Source organism: Juglans regia, chromosome 12, assembly GCF_001411555.2.
Source record: "Juglans regia cultivar Chandler chromosome 12, Walnut 2.0, whole genome shotgun sequence".
NCBI classification, from domain to species: domain Eukaryota; kingdom Viridiplantae; phylum Streptophyta; class Magnoliopsida; order Fagales; family Juglandaceae; genus Juglans; species Juglans regia.
Genome location: NC_049912.1, coordinates 16,367,712 through 16,394,240, shown reverse-complemented (window position 1 = coordinate 16,394,240; position 26,529 = coordinate 16,367,712). Strand labels below are relative to the sequence as shown.

The window sequence follows — 26,529 nt, the reverse complement described above, 5'->3', positions numbered from 1 at the left end:
ATAAACTACCCAAAGAGAAGAAAATTTATATGTGAGTTATATCTAGCTACTCATATAGAATTGCTAGTTCAAAGCATGTCTACTATGCCATTCTGGTTAGCTTTGATGTATCTTCACTATGTGAAGGTTCAAGTCCAAAAAACACCTTCATTTATATATAAGTTTTCTTATTCTAACCAGGATGTATTTTTTTTAATGCTACAAGAATGCTCCACGAATTGAAGAATCAAGAATAGTTTTCTCCCCGCCTAGGGTGTGGTTACGTTTCGTGCATGGCTACCTCCAGGGGCTCCTAACCCCCTCCAACGCCACAAGTCAGGCCAAGGATGCTTGCGGATTTGCTGCTTCATACTCCTCAGGCTATCCTTGAGGTTTTAATTCCACTCTGGCAACCTAAGTATGTGGATGGAGAGTTTTCCGTGCACTTTATGAAGGAATAAATGGATTGCTCTACTATTCCATTTCATTTCTCTATGGTTTTGAAATTTTTGAGGCAAAAGCCCTCTTTGGATTGGATTAGAGGCTTCATACATAACAAATGTGGACTATCGACGCAACCAATTGTTTCGGTAATGCGCAAGCCACAGAATGTTTTTGTGAGATTCCCGAATGAAGAAGATTTTCTGAAGGCCCTTTCCCAAGAGAGTTGTGATATTGAAGGTGCTGCATACCGGTCCTTTCAATGGTCGATAGATTTTAAAGAAGATGAGGAACCGACGATGGTGCCGGTGTGGATCATGCTACCTGGCCTACTTCCGAATCTATATTAAGAATTGAATTTACGTAATATTGTGGCGCCAATTGGTGCTTTCTTGCGAATGGATAATGCGACTCGTTGGGTGACTAGAACAGATGGTGCTAGGGTATGTGTGCTTATGAATATTGAACAAGATCCAATTTCTAACATTTGGATTGGTACGCCAAGGCACCCTACAAGTATATTCCAAGAGGTGGAATATGAAACTCTGCCTGCCTTTTGTTCTTGCTGCAGAGTGCATGGGCATAATCTGAAGACTTGTAAGTCTAAGCTAAAGGAAGGAAGAGAGAACAAGAATTTCAAGTCTATTAAATCGAATAGAGTCTGGGTCCCTAAGGAAAACGAGGATGAGGTGAAGGCAAAGAACGATCAATCTGGAAATAATTTAGAGTCTTCCCCGATCTTGGTTCTACAAAACTTAGAGACAAATGATCATAATGACGAGAAGGATGCAGGGTCTGTCTCATTGGAGACTGAGGTGGATAGGGAGGAAGCAGAGCTCTTAATGCATAAGAAAGATCAGACGATGTTTGGAGAACAAAGTGGGGCCAAATCTGATGGTGAGTTGGTTTCGGTGATGAGTTTTGAACAAGCATCAAATGCTGAGTTCATTCCTCCTGTTGATGTATTGAGAGATAATGTTGCCATGCAACTAGGTGTTATATAGCCTTCTGAATCGGTGGACTTGCGGATGGAGATTTGTAACCAAGAACATGTCAGTATGGAGTCAAAATTGGATGATGAGGGCAGCTTGCCTCATCCTACGAAGGACAAGGATGGTGTAATACCCAGCTCCTTCTTCTTACGTACGCTTCTCTCTTTCTTACGTATGTTTCGTCTTTATGACGTAAGCAAATCCAGAAGGTAGAGATTATGTAATCATTTGCCTTTCTCACCAGAGACTGCAAGCCACATTATGCTTGCCAAACCATGATGGTGTGTCTTGAAAGATATCGTGTGACCTCTAAGGCACGCCAGTGTTTTAAATATACTGAAAATATTTATAAGAAGTATTTCCATCATTATTGAATTAAGATTTGATCTTAAATACGACAATCATAATATTATTGAAGAGCTCCAAAAATATTATAATTGCCGGAAATCATTTTAATATTATTATTAAAATGATTTCAATTATTTAAGATATTATGAGATTTAAATTATGTTGAGAACTTTTATTAATTAAATGGTTTAACCCTTTTAAATATGTTAAGTGAGACTTCATCACTTTATTAATGATGAAGAAATATTATTTTATAAACTAAAGTTAGTTTAAAATAATATTTACCTTAATTCTTCTATGTGTTTTTAATTAAGTTAATGTTTTATGCATCTTTAAATCAGTGTTTTAATTCCTCGTCATTAGATCGTTGTGTAGATTCCCAGACGAAAGGACTGGGTTAAATACCCAGACCCCTCTCTTTCCCTCTCTTTCCCTCTCATTTCCCCGTAACCCTCTCCCTCCTCCCTCTCTCATTCGGAGTACGCAGTACGCGATCCACCCACGCCGAATGGCTTAAGGCCTCAGCCCGGTGCCGCCGTGTGTCGCCCTTCCTCACCGCCAGCACCAATGGCTTGCTCTCCCTCCAGCGAGTCCATCCATGCCGACCTCTCCCTCTCACGCTCTCTCTTCCTCTCCCTTGGAAGTGTGAAGCCCGAACGGGCTCAAGGCCACTGCGCCGCCGTGCGCCGCCCAATGGCTCCACTGCTCCCACGGTGACCTCCTCTCCCACCAGCCATCATTCTCCACTGAAGCCAGCCCCTATTATGCAACCACCTCCCCTCCGTCGCACACACGCACGCACAAGGAGACCCACGCACGGCGCCCCTAGCGCCGCCGTGCACAGCACCCACGGCCACCTAGCATCACCATGGTTCCTCCCCGAGCTCCTCCACGTGACCCATGGCCAGAAACCCCCTCCTCTACCTCACGAGTTCTCCCCCCTCTCATGCACGGGTTGCACGCCGTGTACCACCATGCACCGCCACCCATGGTTGGTAGCCACCACCATCAGCCTCCTCAGGCCACCACCAAGCCAACTCAACCTCCCTTAGCCAAGCCCTAGGTCCAAACCATCACTTTATGTGGTGGGTAACCACTGCACGTGATGGACAGTCACTGCGTGTGATTGACCGCCACTGTACATGGCTAGATCCGCCATGTTATGCCCCTTGCCATCATCACAAGGCCACCATGAGCCTTTCCAAGACCACACCTAGCTATCCAAACGCCTAAACAGTCACCGTACGTGAGTTAGCCGCCACGTACGACTCTTCCGACATCATCGGCTATGACAGTCAACGAGCAACGCACGGGTTATCCCATCGATGGTATAACCCTTTATCCCTCGTAATTATGTTAGATATTGATTGGTTGACTAGGTTGTGGATTGTGTTGTTAGTATTAATGGAGTTGTGATATTGTGATGTGGTGTTGTGTGATGAAATGTTGGGCATTCTGTGTAGTGAAGTGTTGGGCTTATCTGTGTTGTACGGAGGTGCATTGTGCCGTGTAGTGTGCTGTGATGTGTTGGGCGTAATTGGAAAGTGTGTTGTGTAGTGTGATGGGGGAATATGTGCTGTAATGGTGGCATGGTGTATGTGAAATGGGAATAGTACACGCTGGGTGTACCTTATGTGTGGCGTAATGTGAGATAAGGAGAGTATATGTAGAATATACCCTCCTAGTGTATTGTGGAACGGGATGAGTACAAGTGGAGTGTACTCAGTGGCGTAGTACGTGTAAGAGGAATACATGTGGAATGTACTCTATGTGGTGGATGATGTACCATATGGCGTGTATGCCATAATGGTGACGTGTCGTAGTGTGTCTGAAGGGAGTACACGATGAGTGTACTCTATGTGGGGTATGGTATATGTGGGGAGTACAAATATAATGTACTCCATGAGATGGTGAGATGCACCATATGGTGTGCATGCCATAATGGTGATGTGTCATAGTGTGTATGAAGGGAGTATGCATGGAGTGTACTCCACGTAGCAGCGACACTCCGTGTGGCGTGTCGTAGAGATAAGGATGGTTATGTGATTGATGGGCGTGGAACGTGATGGCGTAGCCTGTAGTCTGAGTTGACAGGTGTCACTGTGATGGACTTATGGCCAGGAGTATGCGCAAAGTAGCGGAACAAGTATCGGAGTGCGCAGTGGAAGCATGGCTGGGGAATGTCACGAAGTGACATGACTACTGACAGTCGTGCTTGTGATGGGTGAAGTAGTGGAATAAGTGTAAGAGTACGCAGCGAAAGCATGACTGGGCGACGTCACGAAGTGACGTGGTTATTGGAAGTCATGCTTATGATGGGTGAAGTGTTAAAGTGTAGAAATGGCGTAACGGGAACGTGACGAGATGTCACGATGTGACGGGAGTACGTGAGGAACCGTACTCGTGATGAGTCAGGAGTTGATGCAGTAGAATGTTGGGTAACACGACAAGGTCACAATGTAGCTCTGGAGCAATCTCGGGCTATATAACGTGACATGAAACGTAGTTATGAATGGAGTCTTGTCGTGTTAAGTGTTGGGATGAACTATCAAAAAGGGACGGATAGCGTGAAGTGTCATGCTAGCCGGGTTAAGAGAAGATTGGTATCGGAGTATGGCCCTTGTCCCTACGAGCAGGTGATCAACGTGTTATATATGTTGATCTTAGGTGATAAAGGGGTAAGGTACTTGTGTAACATGGTGAGAGACACGTGCCGGACGGATTCACCATATGTAATGGATAATCTGTCATGAGCATAGATGCACGGTGCTTAAGCCTCAGAGTTAGCTTAGAGCCATGTGTCTTGTATAGATGTGAATGAGGATTTAGTGTGGGCTAAGATGCATGAAGGTAGTGACGGATGCATCGTTAGGATTGAGATTTGTGATTCCATCGGTCGGAATCATGCGTCGAATATGGTTGTAAGAAGAGTAAGACGAGTGTCTTAGTGTCTTAATCCTAAGGTGAATAATGGGTTCACTTTAGTGGATGAGCACTTGAGACGAGACTTTGTGTTGGAAGTTGTGGTGACCGTAAGTGGTCCCCAAAGGGTTTAACATAATGAAGGGCACGTAAGTGCACGGGATAGAAGGAGAGTGTTCTATGTATAGTGTAGTTCTATTTATAGCTTAAGTTACTTATGCATTGGATAGAGAATGATGCTAAGGTTATGTGTATGCATGTAGGTTGCCATCTGACAAGCACATGAATGGACTGAATGACATGCAAGTAGCATGGAGTCCAGGTAAGTGTTATGTTCATACTCTTCTAGAGTCTTCAAAGATACAAGAAACGCTTTTCCCTTAAGATGCTCACGAAAAGACTAAAGACGTTTTTAGAAAGAAAATGCTAAGTGTTCAAAGGTATAAGTATGTACGGCCCCTCCTTGGCAGCCCCTGTTTACGCACCCAAAGTATTAATTGTACGCATGTGAATGGATGACTATACGTTGTATCTATTGTATGTATTTTCTAAGAAAAATCTATAAACTGATGAAGATGCATGAAAGGCATGAAAGCGGATGCTTTTGTGAATCCTACGAACCGGCACTCTCATGTGCGCCACGAGGTAACGCTGGTGGATGTCATGATTGACGACGTTCAAGGTGACGCTTATGGGATGCCATGAAAGCTGACACTGAAGCCCATGTATGTTCTTAAATGAAGTTTTCCACGAACGAACTGTTAAAGAGAGGATACAGCTGAAATGAACTAAAAGACGAAAAGACCATTTTCGGGCTTACGCCCCAAACGATATTTTCTCACGAAAATAAATGTTTTCTCATAAAAAGAAAGGACTGTTAAATGAAAGAACGAACTGAATGAAAGCTTAAGCTCTTTCGAGCTGACATGAATGAATGAATGAAAAGCAAGAAAGAAAGAAATGAAAGCATGAATGTATGAAGACATGTAACGGCCACATGACATGAATAAAAAGGGTACCGATGAATGGGCAGATTGCAATGCTAGGTAAGTAGTACTGGAAGTGCACCCAGTACTGCCCCTATGAAAAGGGGTTCCCAACCCGTGGCCACGGGCGAAATCCGGGTCCAAAGGAAGACCGCTAACCCCAGACACACGGGGCGTAATTGTGTGTATGGCCTATGAAAGCGATAAGAAGGAATGGATGTATGCACGCATGCACTAACGCACGAATGCACATGTACGCACAAGAGCACAAAAACACGGACTCTTTAAGAAATGAAGGCACTGACGGGGGAAACGTTTTACGACGAGAAAGCCTTTTTAAAAGTAAAACCCCTTACAGCGGCTCTTGAAGAAATGAAGGCACTGACGGGGGACACGTTTTAAATAAAGGAAAGCCTTTTGAAAGAAAAGCCCCGTCCAGTGACGTTTTCAAATGAACGCACACAAGACACGTAGGCACGCACGTAATAGTATGTACAAATGATGAATGCATGAATGAAAACCTATGTTGTTATATTTTAGCTGTATGAAGTAATGCTTACGAGTTTTTGACTCATTTTAGTTTTTATGCATGTCCCTCCCCCACAGGAACTGCACGATCGGGACGGCCATGGCCTATGGGGAAGAGCACAGAAGTCTAGGCACGAGTTTTAAACGTACGAGAGGTCTTTTTGTTATAAGATTTATGTTTTCGCTGTAACCCTCTTTTATTACACATTTTATTTATACACGTGGAGTCTCGCACCCTGGGGATGCAAGTGAAAAGTTTTAAACAAGACGGTAATTCCCATCGTCCTTTTTATAAAAATATTTTGGAAAAAGTCCCACCACAAGGACGGGCGTTACAGATGGATCCTCTGATTCTGATTTAACGATAAAAACTACAATCTCCAAAAGAATTTTAAGAAGTTCTTTAAGGGCTCCAAGCAGCCTACCGCCAATCTCAATGATTAGTAATCTTATGTATTGGAATATTCGAGGTCTTGGCACCTCCAAGAAGCAACTACGGTCTTTGTTACGTTTACATAAACCTTCAATCCTTTTCCTGGCAGAACCGTTCCGGGATGATCATCAACTGAGTTACCGGAGGAATTTACTATCTTTTAACTAGTTTCTGTCAAACGCAGATCATGCAGGCAAATTTTGGTGTTTTTGGAATGCTGGTATACAGGTGGATGTCATGGGCGCTTCAAATCAGCATATTTCTTTACTTATCAATTCCAGTCTTTTGATTTCAGCTGTATGCAAACTGCCGATACTTAGATAGGAGGTCTTTATGGGCCGATATGCTTGATATCAATAATTTGTAGTTGCTTCATGTGCTTATTGGGGACTTTAATATTTTGCAGAATGATAGCGAAAGACGTGGTGGAAGTCTGAAACTTATGGAAGTCTGAAACCAGGATGGCACAATCATGGGCAAGGCTTGATAGAGCCTTATGTAATCTGAAACTTATGGATTTGTTCCCCTCGGGTAGGATTCAATACCTGCCAAGAAAGTCCTCAGATCATTCCTGAATGCTCTTGGTTCTCTTCGCAATTTCCTCTAGGTATGGTCCTGTCTCCTTTAAATTTCAGTTTATGTGGACTACTCATGAGGGTTTTTGGAGGTGCGTTTATAGTAAATGGCAGACAAGGGTTATTGGAAATGGTTTGTGGAAACTAGCAGGAAAATTGAAGAGGTTCAAGATGGTCCTTAGAACTTGGAACAAGGAGGTTTTCAATTGGATTGGGAAGCATATTAAAGAGCTAGAAACAAAGGTGGAAGAAGGAGAAGCTAGTTTGCAAGAAAGTTTCTCTGAAGATGTGGAAGTGGATGTTTTAGCTAATAATATGGAGCTTGATGTCTAGTTAAAAAGGGAAGAAGCTCGCCTTGCTCAACAGTTTAAGCAGGATTGGGTTTCGCAGGGTGAAGTGTCTTCCTCTTTCTTTAAAGCATTACAGTCAAGGAAACATAACATGGTGATGGAAATGAAGTTGTCTGATGGCCGTGTGCTTAATTCGCCGGAAGGTGTCAATGAGGAGGCTTGTATTTACTTTGAGGATTTTCTTAAAGCTAACCCGACTATTTCTATGCCAAACTTGTTTGAGTTAATTGTGGGTGCTGTTTCGAAGAGGACAACAATTTTTTTGGTAGTTCTCCTTCGGTGGAGGAAGGTAAAGATGCCCTGTTCTCTATTCCTAAGGACAACAGTCCTGGACCGAATGGCTTTGGGTTAGGGTTTTATCAGCATTGTTGGCCCTCAATACATGAATATTTATTTGAAGCAATTACTAATTTTTTTAGCGGGTCGGAATTACCATGGTTCTACATTGCCTCTTATATTGTTTTACATCCCAAAGTACAGAATCCCACATCGTTTGGGAATTTTAGACCAATCAGTCTGTGTTCCGTGGTCTATAAAATTTGTTCTAAGATTCTAGTGAATCTATTTACAACACTCTTTAACGGAATCATTTCTAAGGAGCAAGGAGCTTTTTTGCTGGGTAGAAGTATTTTTGAAAATATTAGCCTCACGTAGGAGATTATTCATGATATGAGTAAATCAGCCCGAGGAAGTAATATTGTGATGAAAATTGATTTTGCAAAAGCTTATGACACAATTGACTGGAAGTTCTTATTTTATGTATTGGATGCTTTTGGGTTCTCTTTGAAAGTTCGCCAACTACTGATGCAATGTGCGACTACACCTTGGTATTCTGTTGTTATGAATGACACTGCAAAGGGGTTCTTTAAGGGTGGAAGAGGTATCCGTCAAGGAGATGTTTTATCCCCGAATCTATTCATTTTAGTGGAGGAAGTGCTTTCCCGATTGATTAAAAAAGAAATTGGAAGATAGAAGAATTAAGTGTTACTCTCACCTGAGACATGGCCCTATAATTTCTCATCTCTTATACGTTGATGATATGGTAATATTTACTAATGGAGGGAAATCTTCTATCCTTGAGATTATTGGTACCTTGCGCACCTATGCTTTATGGTCGGGTCAACAGGTAAGTAGTGCCAAATCTCTTTCTTTTTTTTTTTTTTTTTTTCTCTAAGAACATAAGTACTGCTAGACGGAGGCGTCTATTATCCTTCACTAAGTTCTCAGAAGGGCTGTTTCCGTTTAAATATTTAGGAGTGCCTATAGTTTCTGGAAGATTGAAACTAGTACATTTCTAGGATTTGATCCAAAGAATTCGAAAGAAGATTGAAGGTTGGAAAATGAATTTATTTTCCACTAGGGCAAGGTTGATCCTATTAAAGCAGGTATTGTCGAGCATGCCAATGCATCTTCTTTCGGTGATGCATGTTCCAAAAATGGTTTATCTTTAGATTAATAAGATCTTGAGTACCTTTTTGTGGGGTTCTAGCAATGGATGTCCTAAGAAAAAATGGATTAAATGGGACAAGCTATGCAAACTGGTGGATGAGGGAGGGATTGGGTTGAGGAATTTAGTTGATGTTCAAAGGTCGTTACATCTCAAATTTGCTTGGAATCTGCTTTGTTCAGACTCTATATGGCGAAATTTCTTTGGTGAGAAGTATATGCATGGTATGCACCCGATGGATATTAACTCTTCTAGATGTACCAGGTTCTGGAAATCAATAGCTAAAGAAATACCTACTGCTCTTTTGCATTCTAAGTCATTCTAAGTGGTTAGTTTGTGAGGGCAATGTGTCTTTCTGGAAAGATAATTTGGCTGAGCTCCAGTCCTTTGAACGAGCAGCATCCGATTGTGGGTGATTCGAATTTGAAGGTGAAACATGTTATGCATAATAATAGCTAGGAATTGGATAAACTAGTACAATTAGTAGGGCCTGAAAAATCCAAAAATATTGTCAATGAAATCAAGGTTCGAAGGCTTGGTGATGATAAGCTTATTTGGTTGGGAAATTCGGATGGCACATTCACGACCAAGAGTGCATGGTACTTAGTTTGAGTCAGTAGTCCTAAATTTCAATGGTTAGATTGCATATGGAATGTAGCAGTTCCTAAGAAGTTTTTTGTGTTGATGTGGAAGACCCAGCCCACATGTAAGACCCATGCACGTGGTTCACATTTCTAGAATCCGTCGCACGGGTTCACGCCATCCATCGCATGGGTTCACGCCATCCTTCAATTTTCATGCACGTTCCCCTTCCCTTTGATTTAGGTTTGTTCTGTTTTCTACTTATAGCCTATATATATGTTAAGCTTTTCTCAACCTTAAATTCATTGCCGCTGCCCTCTCTTCACGCCTCAGCCATCCAAACGCTTCTGAGCATCCACTGTCCTCTGTGAACCTTAGTCCAAACCTCGCCAACTATGCCCAGCCACACGAAGTTGCCGCCCAGCGGCCCCATAGCCTTTGTTGCAATCCTCGACTTCCTCTTTTTTAGATATCCAAAAATAGTGTGTGAGTTTAGTGACCCACTGGACCCACACATTGCTACCGCACAGTTCGTCCACCCTTAATGAACCTCGGTCCAGACCGCACCACCATTCCTAGCCACACAAAGCCGCCGCCTAACGCCTCCCATGGCCTCCGTTGCAAGACTGCCCTGCTTTTAGCCAACCAAAATAGAGATACAGCTACTGAACCACTGCATCGCATCGCACCGCACCAGCCACTCCAAGCTGTCGCCACCCACAAGGAAAAAGGCCCTGAACACCCTCAGGCCACCTCAGTCCGTAGCAACCCCTCACGGGGAGCATCTCTCTCGGTTTACTCCTTTCTGTCCACCCTCTCGCTTGCTCATCTCTCCCTCTTTTTCTCTCTCGTGCTCAGCCTAGCTCTACGGTATCTCCGCCACTCTCCTACTCTTCAACACAGCCACCACTGTCCCTCCAGCCAGCCCGTCGGGCTCCTACGTTGCCACTGCCTCTGTTTTCCGTGGGTTAATCCCTATTGTTGCTCACATTTTGACCTCCATTGGTTTTTGTTTTGTTGTGTTAGTAGTTGCTTAAAAACGAAACTAGGTGTCATGGGTAACCTAGTGGATGAAGGGTGTTATTACCCTTTTGCCCTCTTTCTTCATTTGAATACATCAACTGGTGGTGTATTTTTGTTTGAAATGTGGGCCACATGTGATTTTTATTTTTTTAGACTTAGGCGCATGTGGGTTTATTTTGTTAAGATGGTATTTTTAAGAGACTAATATTTTGTCAGAATATTTGTTAAGTAAATACTGATAATTTTTTTGAATGATCAGTAAGTGCAAAATCTTATTTTGAATCCTTTTAAAAGAATATTTTTTTTTATTTAAACAAAAGTATGATTATCTATTTATAATGATTTCAATATAGTTATGTTGTTTTGTTTTATAAATTTCAGTAAGATCTCAATCATAAATAAGTTAGAATTTAATATTTTGGTCGGAGTTATTATGATGGATATTGATGAGTTTAGAAAGTGATGTTGGTATTTTTAGGAATAATGAGAATTTTGAGTTTGAGGAATTAAAAATGGATTATTTTAGAAGTTTTAGGCTTGAATATTAAAATACGAGATTGATTGAAAATTTATGAAAATTTACGTAATTATCTTATAGGTGACGATTAATTTTTGTTCGGCATTGTTGAGGAAATTTTTGAAAAGTTAAGAAGTCTAGGTAAGTAGGGTTCTTATGCTAGATTTTTATAAAAAGAAATGAATTGAGATTGGTTTGTAAAAATGTGCATGCTGCTTTAAAAAGAAAAAATGAAAAACAATATGAGTATATGTTTTGCATTCACTCATGAGATATGTATGATAGAGAAAAGAAATGCTTTTGACATAAAAAGTGTAGACATGAGCAATATTTGACATATTTCTGAAATGTGCATAAGAGCGAATATGAAAATTGAGATCTTTATACATGTGATATGAAATATTTTGGATCTATTATTGATCATCTGAAAATGATATGAATGTGTTCAGCATGTGGTTTGATATGATATGGATATGCAAACCTTTGGCATACTTATCTGTTTTGATCCTGATTCTGAATATGGTTCTGATTTGATGATATTGGTTCATGTGATATGATTGGATCCAACATGATATGATATGATATGAGTGCACCCACTTTGGAAACAAAGTGGTCTTTTATGTGTTCTTTCCTGTGTGCACACTCTGGGCTCCGAAATTGAAAAAGGGGAAGTTTCACTATATGATACTGCCTGGTTTGGCCACCGGGGATAGCACAACCCTACCACCAGGTTAAAATGGTATATGATATGATACGATACGATATGATATGATAAGATGAAGATGTTCAGTTATGTTATGCCAAATCATTTTTTAATATGAAACAGATCTTTAAATGTGAACAATTGGTTTTTGAATATAAAAATGGTCTTTGAATATGAAAAGTGTCTTTAAATATGAATAGTTGGTTTTGAGTATAAAAAGATTGAAAAGTCGCTCTGATTAACTGATAACACGTTTCTGAGATTTGCATATGTAAATGAAAGATTTTGTTTCTGCATACTGAACTTTCTGAAAAGGCTCATGTTTACATACTAATATATGTTCTCTCTCTACAATATTTTTCAAATAATTTGAATATTTCAGCTGAGAATCAAGAATATGGAGTATGGGTGAGATGAGTTAAAAATGATGGTTTAAGCATAGAATGTGTGTATGAGTATTAAGGATTTTTATTCAGTAAGCTTGTTGTGCTCTGATGATGTGATTTGTTGGGAAGTTGATGTTTATATTAAGACTTTGTTTTGTTTTAGAATAATTATACTGGAGTATTTGATTTGAATTAATGATTATTTTGTGCGATAGAAAAAAAAAATTAGAGCATGTACTATGTGGATGGAAAATGATTATTACGTGATATGAGTTAACTCTCCAAACCGTTCGGGATGGGGCGTTACACTTTGGAGGATATTAACCATGTGTTATGTAGGGATGACATTGCTACGACCATTTGGAAATTTAGCTCAAATATTTTGGGAATGCCATTTGTACCAAATCGGTCTTGGAGAGCAATAGGGGAGGCTTAGTTTTGTAGAGCATCATAATCATCACAACTTGGCAGTCTTATTGGCTTCGTACCTGGGGTCATTTCCTGAAACTTATGGAAGTGGAGATGTAAAGCCAGGATGGAAGGTAAGAAGGAAAATATTCATGTTTTATGGATATCGGTAAAGTATTGGATTCATTGGCTTGGCATTAAAATTAACAAGGCTTCTCGGCTAGTGGAAAATGATATCAAGGTTCTAAAATCTTTGAATCTTCCTACTAATGCAAGGAGGAAGGAAGCTGTAACGCCCCATACCGGGTGGGTTGCAGAATTACTACATGTCACTTATAAACATGTCTCCCAACACATCTAAAAATCTCCAAAGACTTCATAAGCAAAATCAATCTCATATCTTTTATATAAACACATTACGAACTCCACATAGTCTTTACTTCAATAATAATAAACCAAGGGGTCCACAATCTTCCCGTAGTGATAACATACCAAATTGATAAAACCATAAGTCCTATTAAACCAAAACATAATTAAATCTTAACGTAATAAACTGATACATCTTAAGTCTCAATAAATCTAAATATCAAAAAGAACTTCAAACTCTTCTTCTAACAATGGTACCCTTAGGTACTCGACCTTCTATCCATATCTAGTAAAGCTCCAATTTCTAGTCCTGACCCCCAGTTGGGTCATCAATATCATCTGAAAAATAATGAAGATAAGAGGTGAGTTATCAACAACTCAGTAAGCAGAAAACCTATACTAGTGTGCAAACATGAGCCATTTTTAGAAAGTTTGGTATGCAGAAGCAAAACATTTTATCTTCATATGCATGTCTCAATATGTATTATCAGAAAAATAAGAGCGACATTACAATCTTTTCATATTCATAAACCATTTTCATATTCAAGAACACTTTGGCATAACATAACTGAATATCTTCATCTTATCATATCATATCGTATCATATCATATACCATGTTTAACCCTCGTGGTAGGGTTGTGCTATCCCCGGTGGCCAAACCAGACTGTATCATATTGTGAAACTTCCCATTTTTCAATCTTGGAGCCCCAAGTGTGCACACAGGAAAAAACACATAAAAGACCACTTTGTTTCCAAAGTGGGTGCACTCATATCATATCATATTGGTACCAACCATATCACGTGAACTAGTATCATCATATCATAACCATATTCAGAAACAGAATCAAAACAAATAAGTATGCCAAGGTTTTTCATATCCATATCATATCAAACGACGTGCTGAACACATTCATATCATTTCTATTTGATCAAAAATAGATCCAAATCATTTTCATATCATATATACAAAAAATTCACAAATATCATATTCACTCTTTTGCACATTTCAGAAACATGTCAAATATCGCTCGTCTATACTATTCATGTCAAAAACACTTCTGTTCTCTTTCCTACATATCTCATGAGTGAATGCAAAACATCTACTGAGGTAGCTTTTCATCTTTTCTTTTTAAAAACAACATGCATTACAAACTAGCCTCAGTTCATTTCTTTTTATGTAAATCTAGCATAGGAACTCCGCTTACCTGACTCTTATAGCGTATTATCTATGCCTTGAAAATGACCTCTATCAATCTCGTCACCTAATCATAAAATAAAATATATAAACTAAGTGTTAAAAGACAATTGACACAACTTCTATCTAAATAATTAAAACCCATAATCCCAAACCGTATTATAGCAAAAAAAACTCACTAAGACAACCAAATAGAAATCTGGACAACCCACATTTCAACCCAAAATACTATATACTAATCTTAATATTGACCTATACACCCACCAAAATCAACGTGAAACACAAACAATTAAAATATCAACCCCACTTCAATGGCCCCTAACTCCAAGCAATCATCACAACTCAACCAAAACAACAACAATGCAACTCCAAATAATTTACACTCCACTCCATCAGTCGTACAAAACCTGAATAGTATAAAAAAATAGCCACTACACAACCCCGAGTACCCATTAAAATCACTGTATGTCCCACCCAAATAATCCAAACTCAGAACATTCCAACACATAATGTTCGCTTATACAAAGAAAATGCCCAAAGAAAAACCCATGAACTACACTAAATGAAAACATGACCCTGAAATTTTATTGGAGTGAAATGAATTAATAGAGGTGAACGTGTGTGTACGGGCGAGAGAAACAGAGATAAAGAATGGGTTACCGGTGAATAAAAGTGTCACCAATGGTGGCTTCGATGGTTACAAGGCTTCAAGGATTAACGAACAAGCAACACAACAATTACACAGCAAACAAAAGAAAAACTGCACTAGAGAGAAAGAGAGAGTGCCGACAATGAGGGCCCTGAGTTTCAGAAACAAGGTGTAAAATGAGAGAGAGAGAGAGATACCTGAAGACGAAACACAATGCAAGAGGGAGAGAAGAGCCGAGTATGAAGAGAGAACACCAACTACAGAACTAGAGGGAAGCGAGGTAGAAGAAGCACAGTGATCTGCTGCAGTGGAGGGATGCGATAGAGTGAGAAACTGATTTTGAGGGAAAAACCGAAAGTGAGGAAAAAGAAAATGGAGAAAAATGCTAGGGCATTACCTTCGGACACACGAACAGACCCAACAAAAGGGAAAGATGAAATGGGGAAGTAAATGTGGGTTACATGTGAGAGAGACGTTTGAACGAGGGAAACCCAAAAAAGAAAAGAAACTGAAAGAGAAAGAGGGGGAGAAAGAATCAGGAGGCAGATGAGGAAGAAGGAAAAGCTTACCCAAAACGGCGCCATTTTGAAAACTTCCAAGAAAAGGCTAGGCCTTTTTGCGCACTGCTCTGGGCCTCACAACGCTTGGGCCTTACAGAAGCTCTTAAGGTAGTGAGGTGGGCGAAGCCGAAGAGTGGATGGATGAAAATGAATGTGGATGGAAGTTGCATCAATAATCCTGGAATGTTGGGTGCAGGAGGAGTAGTCAGAAATGAATTCGGAAAAGTGGTATATGCTTTTTCTGAAACGATTGGTCACGGTAGTAACAATCTTGTGGAAGTGGACTCTTTAATAGTAGTGAATTGGATTAAAAACAGAAGATGAACTCTTTGGTACCTAGAGGACTTTTGGGAAGACATAATAAATATGTTGGCAGGGATTAATTTTTTCGTTAATCATATATATAGGGAAGGGAATAAGGTTGCCGACTTTTTGGCTCGGCTTGGAAGTAGCAGTCACATGAATGGTTAGGACAAATGGAACTTCCTCATCTACTTAAAGGGGTCATAAGAATAGATTCATGTGGGCTAGCTCAGCTTTGGAAGTGTTGAAGGTTCTGGTATGAGTGCGGTAATCTGGCTTGCGGAATGTTGCTTGAGGCTTTGTTCAATTCTCAGACGTTGTGATTTGGATTTGTTTATAGTTAGTCATGTTTTGATAGGTATTCTTGATATATTTTTTTGGGTACTTGGAGTTTTTGTTTCTATATTCTTTGTAAAATCCAAGTACAGTGATTGTTACCATAGTATTCCTCCGCCACAAGTGAAGGTTTATTAATAAATTTGGGCAGGGGTTACTATTGGACATGTGACTATCTTCTCTTCTATTAAAAAAAAAAAACCAGGATGTATTTTGAAAATGGTGAGGGATTGTTGGAAATATTTTCAAAATAACATATATTATATTTACTATTATTAATATGTTGGGGTTTATTTTGGAAGTAATGAATTATTTTGGAAAGAGAGAGTTATGGAAAGTTTATAAGCCTTATATCATTTTGGTTACATATATATATTGTAAGCCATTCACTAGCTTGTAAGGCGCTCATGCGCGAAGCACTGCAATGCATGAGAGGGCACTAGCGCCTGGCACACAAAGGCACAACTCTTAGAAAATAAATGGCAAGAGTCACACAACTTGGGAATCGGACTCCTGGGAGATGGATGGTAGAGAAGCAGCGTGACTATTGGACCAAGTCCGACCCTTGTGCAACTTGGTAACAGGCATAATAAATATACCTGTTCGAATTAGATTTCAAAAAAATAAAAAGTCACATCTTTTGGTTATCTATAAATAGATCCATTGGCCTACGAATTGCAGAATCACAGAGTTCAAGAAGGAAATTTCGAAATTCTCTCTCTCTCTCAAAAGTTTTCATTTCTTCAAAACTTGTTATTAGGATCTATTTATTCTGCAGAGAATAAATTTCTAATCTCTTGGTTGGATAACAAAATCTAAGGGTATTCAGGGTCTAATTTCGTATGTGCATAACGCAGTTAGACAAACAAATTTATTCTAGGCTTCATTGTATCTTGGAGGCAAATTCGCTTGTAACCCGTGTGTATACTATTATTGGTGGGGCCGAATATTATCTTAAGGAAAATGAACATTGTAACACGTCTTGAAGCAAACTTTTTTCTCACTATTTTCTCTTTTGCATCCCTTTTGCACCAACAACAATTTTAGCGGGTCAGTCTCTTACAACAATCGATAGGCTAGAATCTCAAGGTGGGGAAATTTGAACTCGGTTTTGACAGACGACATGCCAAGAATCTACTTCTGCATATGGTATAAAAACTTTGATGCAAAAGACTTTGTCTCGGTGGCAAATAGAGAGAACCCATTGTCTGCACCATCTTCTTCAAAACTTGAATTCTCTAAAGATGGCAATCTGGTCCAGCTTGAAGGTTCCTCCAAGATATAATTTTGGTCCACAAATTTGCCTTTTCCCTGGTTAGATTCAACTGAAGTAGTATTTCGCGATGACGAAAATTTTGTCTTAAGAGATAGATCGAGCCTATCTACTATTTGTGCACCATTTCGGGCTTAAGAGATCACGATGACCAGTGAAAGGGTTTAGTACCAAAAAATTGAAAGTCGTTCCGGTCGCAAGCCATCACGATGATTAGTGAAATGGTTTAAGACCAAAAAATTGAAAGTGCATGTTTTAAAACCGAAGGGTGCGGGATGAATGACACATCGGAAAAGCCGAACTTGGCTTTTATATATAGTAATAGATTACCATTTGGGATGTGGTTGAAGTAGCATAGCTTAGACGGACATTCCTTGATAGGAAAATCACAATGCACGTTCAACCTCACCGACTACAACATGCTGCAGCATGATCTATGGGGCAAACTCTGCTTCCAACAAGTAAGTGATACCGGCATTCCTTTACACTTTAAACTTTAAGCTCAATTGCTCTGAGAGTACACACTCTCTATACTGATAAAGAGTTCACATTTGCATACAAGGATCTGATTAGCGAGCCAATTGTTTGTTCTGATCTTCCTGAAAACACTCAAATAGAACACACATAAACTCTGAGCAGTCAAGAACTCGACACAGCTCAATGAAAACGTAGACAATGTCCAGATTCAACCCAAAAAGAAGAGCCTAGACAGACTTCCATGAAGAAAAGGGTGGAGTTTCAGAATTCTTCCAGGTCGTAGCGACATTCATAGATCTTTCACCCTTAACAGCATCCTCTGAAGCAAATGATTCGAGTTGCGCCATTTCTTCTGGTGTTAGTTTCACAGACAGAGCTCCAATATTCTGCTTGAAATTTTCAATCTTTGTGGTTCCAGGTATGGGGCACACGTCCTTCCCTTGGTGATGAACCCAGGCCAGTGCTAGCTGTGCTGAGGTGCATCCCTTCCTTGTTGCCATTTCATTAACACGCTCAAATATGGTTTTGTTATGCTCCAGATTTTCAGGTTGAAACCTTGGTAGAAACTGCCTAAGTACATGCATACGTCAATATTAATCCTAAATGATTCAAAGAGGCAATGGAAACAAATGCTTAAAAAGAAATCAGAACACCATATTCTTCAACATAATTCTGTAATACATAACCATCCACAGCTGCCATGCCCTGTCTCAATTTTTCTGACACTGCAAGACCCAGAAGAAGTAAGACCAAACTCAAGGCCTCAGATTCTCTGTGGGCGATTGATAATCATCAGAACAACCAGATTGATCCCTCCCCAAGGGCAATCAAGGAAAGTTAAAAAAGCAATCTCGGCAGAACAATTGTATTCATGTGATTACAAGTACTGATTTGATCATTCATCGTCCTACTCCGTCTGTTCTCAATATATTGATTTAAGAAAATATAGATGTCGTAGACTAACGCAGGCTCAAACTGATTGTATGTGATCATTAAACGAAAATGGGAAACTGATCTTTGAAACAAAACATTAGTGTTGGATCTACAAACCTTTCGGGCGTCATTGGTAGACAAATCTTCCACAAGCTTGGGCCCTGAGGAAAAGAATCCGTTTCCCAGAGGACTATATGCAACAATTCCAATGCCCAGTTCCCTGAAAAATTCGGAGGCAAATTTAAAATACAGTTTCTAATTATTCTAAAACTTGAAAAGCAATTGTAAATGATGCCTCACCTGCAAGTAGGAATTATTTCCTCCTCAGCATCTCTAGACCACAAAGACCACTCTAGCTGCACAGCTGTTATTGGATGAACAGCATGTGCTCTTCTGATGGTTGATGCAGAGGCCTCGGATAGACCTATGTACTTGATTTTACCCTCTTCTACTAGTTTCTTGAGTTCTCCAATCTTATAGAATATAGAATAAAAGAATTAGCCGCGCTTAATAAAAATTTAAGTAATACTAGATATAGGTATAGGGTATGCAAATCCCATGAATTCTTTTTGGAAAAAAAAAATAGAGTCCACTATTAAAAAAATAAATTTTCATGTAAAAGATGTGTAGTCGACAGAAACAGTTGATTTGCATGCAATGGGGAGTAGTGGGCACTACCAATATAAATGGTTTTTGTATTTTTTTTTTATAAAAAGATCATCAAAATCAATTTTTCTATTTTAGTTAACGACTTTTACAATAAATCATACATCAACTTATCTATTCTTTTTCTATATCATTTAAATATTCTTTCTTTATTCATTTTAAATACTTTTTTAACAACTATTAAATTTGTAATATTCTCATATCTCTCAAGATTTCTCATATATAATGTGAACACAATATCTTTTCTTTGCCAAAATGACTTCAATAGCCCAATAAAAGTTTAAAAAAAAATAAAGATGGAAAAAATTCATTCATCCTTTTTTTAAAAGTTTTTTTTATCCTTTTATCATGTTGTTTTGAAAAAATCTTAACATGACTATTTTTCTTTTTTATTAAAATAAAATTTTCTAGTAACATTATAAGTTTTTCATATTTTATAAATAAAGAGTGTTAATGTGAGAAATATAAAAAAATTATTAGAAAATAGAAAGAAATAATAATAAATGTTTACATAGATGAATAGTCCATGTTAAATGTAGAGAATTAAGCACTTTAACTCACATGTATTTTATATTGATTTTACACAATTCAATGGAAGCCTTATTTTGACATATTATTCGCTATTTTACAAAAAATTACAAAATAGAGAAGTCATTGAGGGTGTTCTTACAAAACTTTGGTGGCTGTCCACCGGAATTCGCTCACCATGAGAAAAATTATATTAAATTTAAAAAAAAAGGAAAAGAAAAAGTTATATTTTCAGTGTGTAGATGAGCGAATTTCAATTAAAAAAATTATATTTATCATCTATACATCACACACATAATCTGTTTTTACTTTTTATTTCTTTTATTTCTTTTTTAATTTTTATGTTTTTTAACAAACTTGTGGTGCAAAGATGATGAGGCCAGTGAACTCTTTCGATTATAACGTAAAAGTTCCTTTTAGACAGTATATATGTTGATTTTAGATTTTTAGAAGAGATCAAAACAATAAAAATTTATGAAGAACGAAAAAGGGATAAACCGTGACTTCAATCGGAACGCGGGTATCGATGCGATGCTGGTAGTAGAGATCGATGCAATCGATGTCGAGGCGCTTCAAGCTGCCCTCACAGGCTGCTCTCACATAAGCCGGATCGCCGCGGACCTCCCTCTTCTCATTGGAATAGCTAATACCAAACTTTGTAGCCAATTCCACTTTCTCTCTAACGCCTCCCTTCAGAGCCTGCCAGGCAAGCCACACCCAACACATGTACAAGATAAGAAAAGGGATTTGCGCGGACTGACCTAGCTATCTTAGTTTAAAAGGCATCAGTACCTTCCCGAGGAGGATTTCGTTTGTGAAAGGGCCATAGATGTCGGAGGTGTCGAGGAAGGTAACGCCGGCAGTGTGGACGGCGTGGTGTATTAGAGCAATCATGTCTTCTTCGGGCTTGGGAGGGCCATAGAACGCGGACATGCCCATGCAGCCCAAACCCTGCGCCGACACCTCGAGACCCTGCGAACCCAGCTTTATCCTACCAACTCTTTGCGCCATTTTCGATCGGTGTGAGGAGTAAGTGAGGCAGCGGACCAACACAGTTTATATACATTGAAATGATTTGTAGAAACTCCGATATAAATTCTTGTAAAAAAAAATAGATTTTACTTTAAAAATTGTAAAAAAAATTATTTTTTATTAATAAAATCTAATATTTTATAAAAAAAATTTGTATAAAATTTATCTATTTAGAATTTATATTTAACATTACTCTGATATACAAGATGGAGGCGAAGCTGGGATGTGATCGTGAGGGCCTGGTCAGCGAAAAGGACACCAAACAAAGTAATCAAAGTTGGCAAGCGTAAGAGCCTACGTTACGAACTTTGGATACGTATTCTTTATAAAATCACCCTTAATATATCAATTACGTAAAAACAGTCATCGAATGTGGTCTCAGTTCCATGCTTTTTAATTTTTGGGCGTTGAAATTGAATATCCCCCTTTTTCATTGGGATAGGGCGGCCCGGTATAAAATAAAGCAATTGAATTTAAAGATGATGCATTTTTTTCAAAGTTTTGAATTATGTTTGGGTGTTCGGTTGAGCTATTGAAATAGAATATTTTGGTACAGTTATGTTTCAGGATAGTTGGATAAATTATATATATAAAGAAAAATTATGATTTCGGTTGGATAATAAGTTGAGAAGAGATAAGTTGAGATGAAAGTTGAATAAAATATTATTAGAATATAATTTTTTAATATTATTATTGTTTTAAAGTTTTAAAAAGTTGAATTGTTTATTATATTTTATGTAAAAATTTAAAAAAATTAAAATAATTAGATGAAATAAAATGAAACACATCTTCTATCCAAACCCCACCTTTATTTCAAAATAATATCAATACATGTCTTAAAAACATACAAATCTTATAAAGAGTAGTGTTACATCCCCCGCTGGGGGCTCTCGCTGGGAGCTCCCATTGGGAATGTAGTGTTGTTTTATATATGTTTTTTTTTAAGTTATTTTTATATAGATTTTTTAATATTTTTTAATATTTTTAAAAAATAAAATAAATTTAGAATATTATTAAAAAAACACTTCCTTAATCAGAAAGTAAAAAAATTATTAAAAAAATATTTCCTTAATCACGAAGTAAAATAAAAAATTATAAAAATCATTTTTTTTATAATTTTTTTATTTTACATCATGATTAAGAAAATATTTTTTAATAATATTATGATTTTTTTTTAAAATATTTAAAATTATTAAAAAAAATTATATAAAAAACAATTTTAAAAAATACATAAAAACACACTCTAGACCCCAGCGGGAGATCTAACATTTTCCATCTTAGAGCATTAGCATTGAATTGTCCATCCTATTCTTCAAATTTTGACTAATATGTAACTTTTTTACCTTTAGCTAATCATTCAAAACTTGAAGTCTACATTGGATTAGTCATCACACTCTATATAATAATAAAATATTATTATTTATATTTTTTAATTAATTTTTATTTTATTTTCATAATCTTCAATAACCTCTAACAAAAAAAAATTATATTCATTTTTATTTTCACAATCTAATAATCTATAATATAATAATCTCATATGTATATATATAGATGGTAAAATTTCATATGAATAAAAATCTCATATCTATAATATAATAATTTAAAAAAATACTTTTAGAGTTGCTATAATTCTTTTTATATTTGAAAAGAAGAATAAATTTACTGTAGCTTATAATTTGAATGAAAACAATTTAACTAATTTAATATAGAGTAAATATGGATGATATTTATTAAATTTAAAGATAAAAAGATATTTAACTAATCCAATGTTAATGATCTTTTAAATTAGCACCCAACACATACACAATATCATAAGAAAAGGTATTTGCGCGGACGGACCTAGCTAGCTTAGCTTAAAAGGCATCGGTACCTTGCCCAGGAGAGTTTCGTTGGTGAAAGGGCCATAGATGTCGGAGGTGTCGAGGAAGGTAACGCCGGCAGTGTGGACGACGTGGTGGATGAGAGCAATCATGTCTTCTTCGGGCTTGGGAGGGCCATAGAAAGCGGACATGCCCATGCAGCCCAGCCCCTGCGCCGACACCTCCAGTCCCTGAGAACCCAGCTTTATCCTCCCAACTCTTTGCGCCATTTTCGATCGGTGTGAGCATTAACTGAGGCAGTTGACCAACACAGTTTATATGCAAGATGGAGGCGGAAATGCCCATCATCGCCATTGTCACAACTAGATTTAAAAATATCTTTTTTTAATAAAATAATATTATTTTAAATTTGATAGATTTAAATTTAATAAAATATATTATTATATTTAAAATTGTATATAAATTATGAATAAATTATAAGCGTAATACTACACTTGTCACAGGGGAAGGGATCGAGTGGGGATGGTGAACACTGAAAAGGACATGAAGCGAAATAATCAAAGTTTGCTAACGTAAGAGCCTACGTTTCTAACTTTGGAAATGATAAGGTTTGTGTAAAAGTAAAACAAATAAATGAAAAACACCTCAGCATAACGTTTGCTGTAGGATAAAGACTTTATTTATATTATGAATTGGTATGATTACAATTAAGAGACTTAATGACAGAATATTCTAAAACAAGCAAAAGATTATTTGTTTCCTTCTTGAGTATTCTTGCCACATTGACTTGAGGATGATGTGCATGATTTGCTGCAGGATTCCATAACAGAAGTTTCCATAGCAGAGGGACTATCCTTAACACCCCCCTGCAAGCTGACCGTGGGGCAAGGCGAGATGGAAAGATTGGACCGAAAGAAAAGAAATTTAGACCGAGAGACACTCTTGGTGAACAGATCTGCAATCTGAAGATTAGAGGGAACAAAATTAACACATAGCAGTCCAGCAGTTACTTTCTCACGAACAAAGTGATAATCGAGGTCAATATGCTTGGAACGAGCATGAGAGACTAGATTAGCCGACATGGAAATGGCACTTCGATTATCACAGAAAATAGTTGGAGGAGCCGGGAGAGAAATATGCAGATCATGGAGCAAATGAGTGAGCCAGGTGACTTCGGCAGCAGCTAAAGCACGTGATCGATATTCAGATTCTGCACTGCTGTGGGAAACAGTGGGCTGTTTCTTAGCACTCCAAGAGATTAAATTCGGACCAAGATAGATGGCATAACCAGATGTAGAGCGGCGAGTGTCGGGGCAGCCAGCCCAATCGGCATCGGAATAAGCAAGAAGTTACCGAGAGGAATGAGAGTAGAGATTCAAACCAAAATGAAGAGTGCCCTTTACATAGCGTAGAATACGCTTAACGGCACGGAAATGATCATCGGTAGGGGCATGCATATGCTGACAAACTGTGTTGACACTATAGGCAAGCTCAGGACGAGTAATGACCAAATATTGTAGAGCCCCAACAATGGATCGATAAAGAGTCGGATTGGAGAAGAGAGAACCAGCTTGAGTGAGCTTTCGACCAACGACCATAGGAGTAGCAACGGGTTTGCAATCTGTCATGGCTGCTCGGTGAAGAATGTCAATTGCATATTTTGTTTGACTAAGAAATAAACCAGAGGAAGTAGATTGAACCTCAATGCCCAAGAAATAATGAAGAGCCCCTAGATCCTTCATGGCGAATTCAGTGCTAAGACGAGCAAGAAAATTGGTAAGAAGTTGAGAGTTGCTGCCGGTAACAACTATGTCATCAACATAGAGGAGAAGATAAATGGTGCCAGCAGATGTGTGATACACAAATAATGATGAGTCAACTCGGCTAGAAACAAAACCAAATTTAAGCAAAAAATTACTGAACCTTTGAAACCAAGCACGAGGTGCTTGTTTAAGACCATAAAGAGCACGTTGAAGACGACAAACATGATGAGAAAAGCGTGGATCAATATAGCCAGGAGGTTGATCCATATAAACTTCCTCATTGAGAGTGCCATGAAGAAAAGCGTTTTTGACATCTAGTTGACGCAGTGACCAACCTGCTGAAATGGCAAGGGAAAGAATCAAACGCACAGTGGCAGCTTTCACAATAGGGCTAAAGGTTTGATCATAATCAAAACCAGGAAGTTGAGTATAGCCTTTAGCAACAAGGCGCGCTTTATAGCGCTCAACAGAACCATTGGGAAGAAGCTTGGTACGAAAGACCCAACAGCAGCCAACAACATTTTTGTTGGGTGGGCGAGGCACCAAAGACCAAGTATTATTAGAGTGCAAGGCCTTAATTTCTTCATCCATAGCCGAGACCCACTCAGAGTGTTTAGAAGCAGATTTGAAGCCATGAGGTTCCTTCAATGCAGTTAATGATTGAAAAAAGTGTGTCTGAGGCAAAGTGATGACACTGTGATATGCTTTGGGCTTGGAAATACCAGACTTTGACCGAGTGGTCATGGGATGAGTATTGCAAGAGAGATCAGTTGCATTAAAGGATGGCGGTGCTGCTGAAATAGAAGCAGGAGCAGAGATGGCAGCAGGTGCAGAAAGTGCAGTAGGTGCAGAAGTGACAGCAGCCTTTGGTGGTGAAGAAACTGATGTAGAAGGCACGACAAGGGGATAGTCAGCAGCACATGGGATGCAGGAAGTAGTAGTAGGGGATGGTGGTGAACCTGCAGAAGAAAAAGAGGGACGACTAGAAGAATATGATGGCAGAGAGTTAGGAGCATTAGGGAAAAGTAGAAAATCACGAAAAGAGCTGGGCGAAACTAAAGTAGTTCCTGCAAAAGTGAAGTGAGTTTCATCAAATACAACATGACGAGAGACAAAAATGCGTTGAGTTTGACGATCCAAACAACAAAAACCTTTATGCAGGGAGCTGTACCCAACAAAGACACATGAAGTGGACTTAGGAGCAAGCTTGTGTGGAGCATAATGACGAAGATAAGGATAACACAAGCAACCAAATGTGCGAAAGTGAGTATAGGAGGGTGACATACCATATAACACAGCAAAGGGTGATTGACCTTGGAGAGTTGGTGTTGGAAGCCGATTGATAATATACACAGCAGTAGAGAAGGCTTCAACCCAAAGAGAGGTAGGCGCATGAGCATGAAAAAGAAGGGTGAGACCTGTCTCAGTTACGTGGCGATGTTTGCGTTCAGCACGACCATTTTGAGCAAGCGTATAGGGACAACTGAAACGATGGTCAATGCCAAAAGAGGACAAGTATTGCCAAAACTTATGATTAGTAAATTCTATACCACCATCGCTTTGGAAGATTTTGAGTTTGTGAGAAAATTGAGTTTGAATAAGATTATGAAATTTAACAAAGATGGGAAAGAAATCAGATTTTTGCCAAAGTGGATAGAACCATGTAAAGCGAGAATGATCATCTACAAAAATAACATAATAGCGAAAACCAGAAGAAGAAGTAATGGGAGAGGGACCCCAGAGATCACAATGAAGTAATTCAAAAGGAAGAGAACTACGCTTTTCATTAATGGAAAAGGACAAACGATGACTTTTGCCTAATTGGCAACTATTACATAAATTGGTAGATAACATAGAAGAAGAAACAAAAATAACACCATCTTTGGTGAGAGTGTCAACAGTGCGAGTGGCCGTATGACCCAGACGAGCGTGCCAAATATCAAAAGGAGCTTGAATATTGTTGGCACGCAAGGAGGTAAGGAAGGCACGATGAGCACGATGAAGAAC

At 38.6% G+C, this 26,529-nt stretch overlaps 2 protein-coding genes across 3 annotated transcripts; both read right to left on the bottom strand.

Annotated features, from left to right (window-relative positions):
• Positions 1-17,798: 17,798 nt before the first annotated feature.
• Positions 17,799-20,993, bottom strand: LOC108983210 (IN2-2 protein-like). 2 transcript variants are annotated; one of them, XM_018954769.2, is made up of 5 exons: positions 20,700-20,993; positions 20,406-20,606; positions 19,014-19,186; positions 18,831-18,933; positions 17,799-18,346 (listed from the first exon to the last, which is right to left on the bottom strand). In XM_018954769.2, exons 1-5 carry the CDS (start codon positions 20,916-20,918, stop codon positions 18,008-18,010), a joined length of 1,035 nt encoding a protein of 344 aa, XP_018810314.1. In that variant the 5' UTR covers positions 20,919-20,993; the 3' UTR covers positions 17,799-18,007. The 2 variants fall into 2 exon arrangements, with proteins under 2 accessions (XP_018810314.1, XP_018810318.1); XM_018954773.2 differs by having other exon boundaries at positions 18,141-18,350; positions 20,700-20,979.
• Positions 20,994-21,109: 116 nt separating this feature from the next.
• Positions 21,110-23,084, bottom strand: LOC118344029 (IN2-2 protein-like). Its single transcript, XM_035683766.1, has 2 exons — positions 22,810-23,084; positions 21,110-21,178 (listed from the first exon to the last, which is right to left on the bottom strand). Exons 1-2 carry the CDS (start codon positions 23,026-23,028, stop codon positions 21,110-21,112), a joined length of 288 nt encoding a protein of 95 aa, XP_035539659.1. The 5' UTR covers positions 23,029-23,084.
• Positions 23,085-26,529: the final 3,445 nt, after the last annotated feature.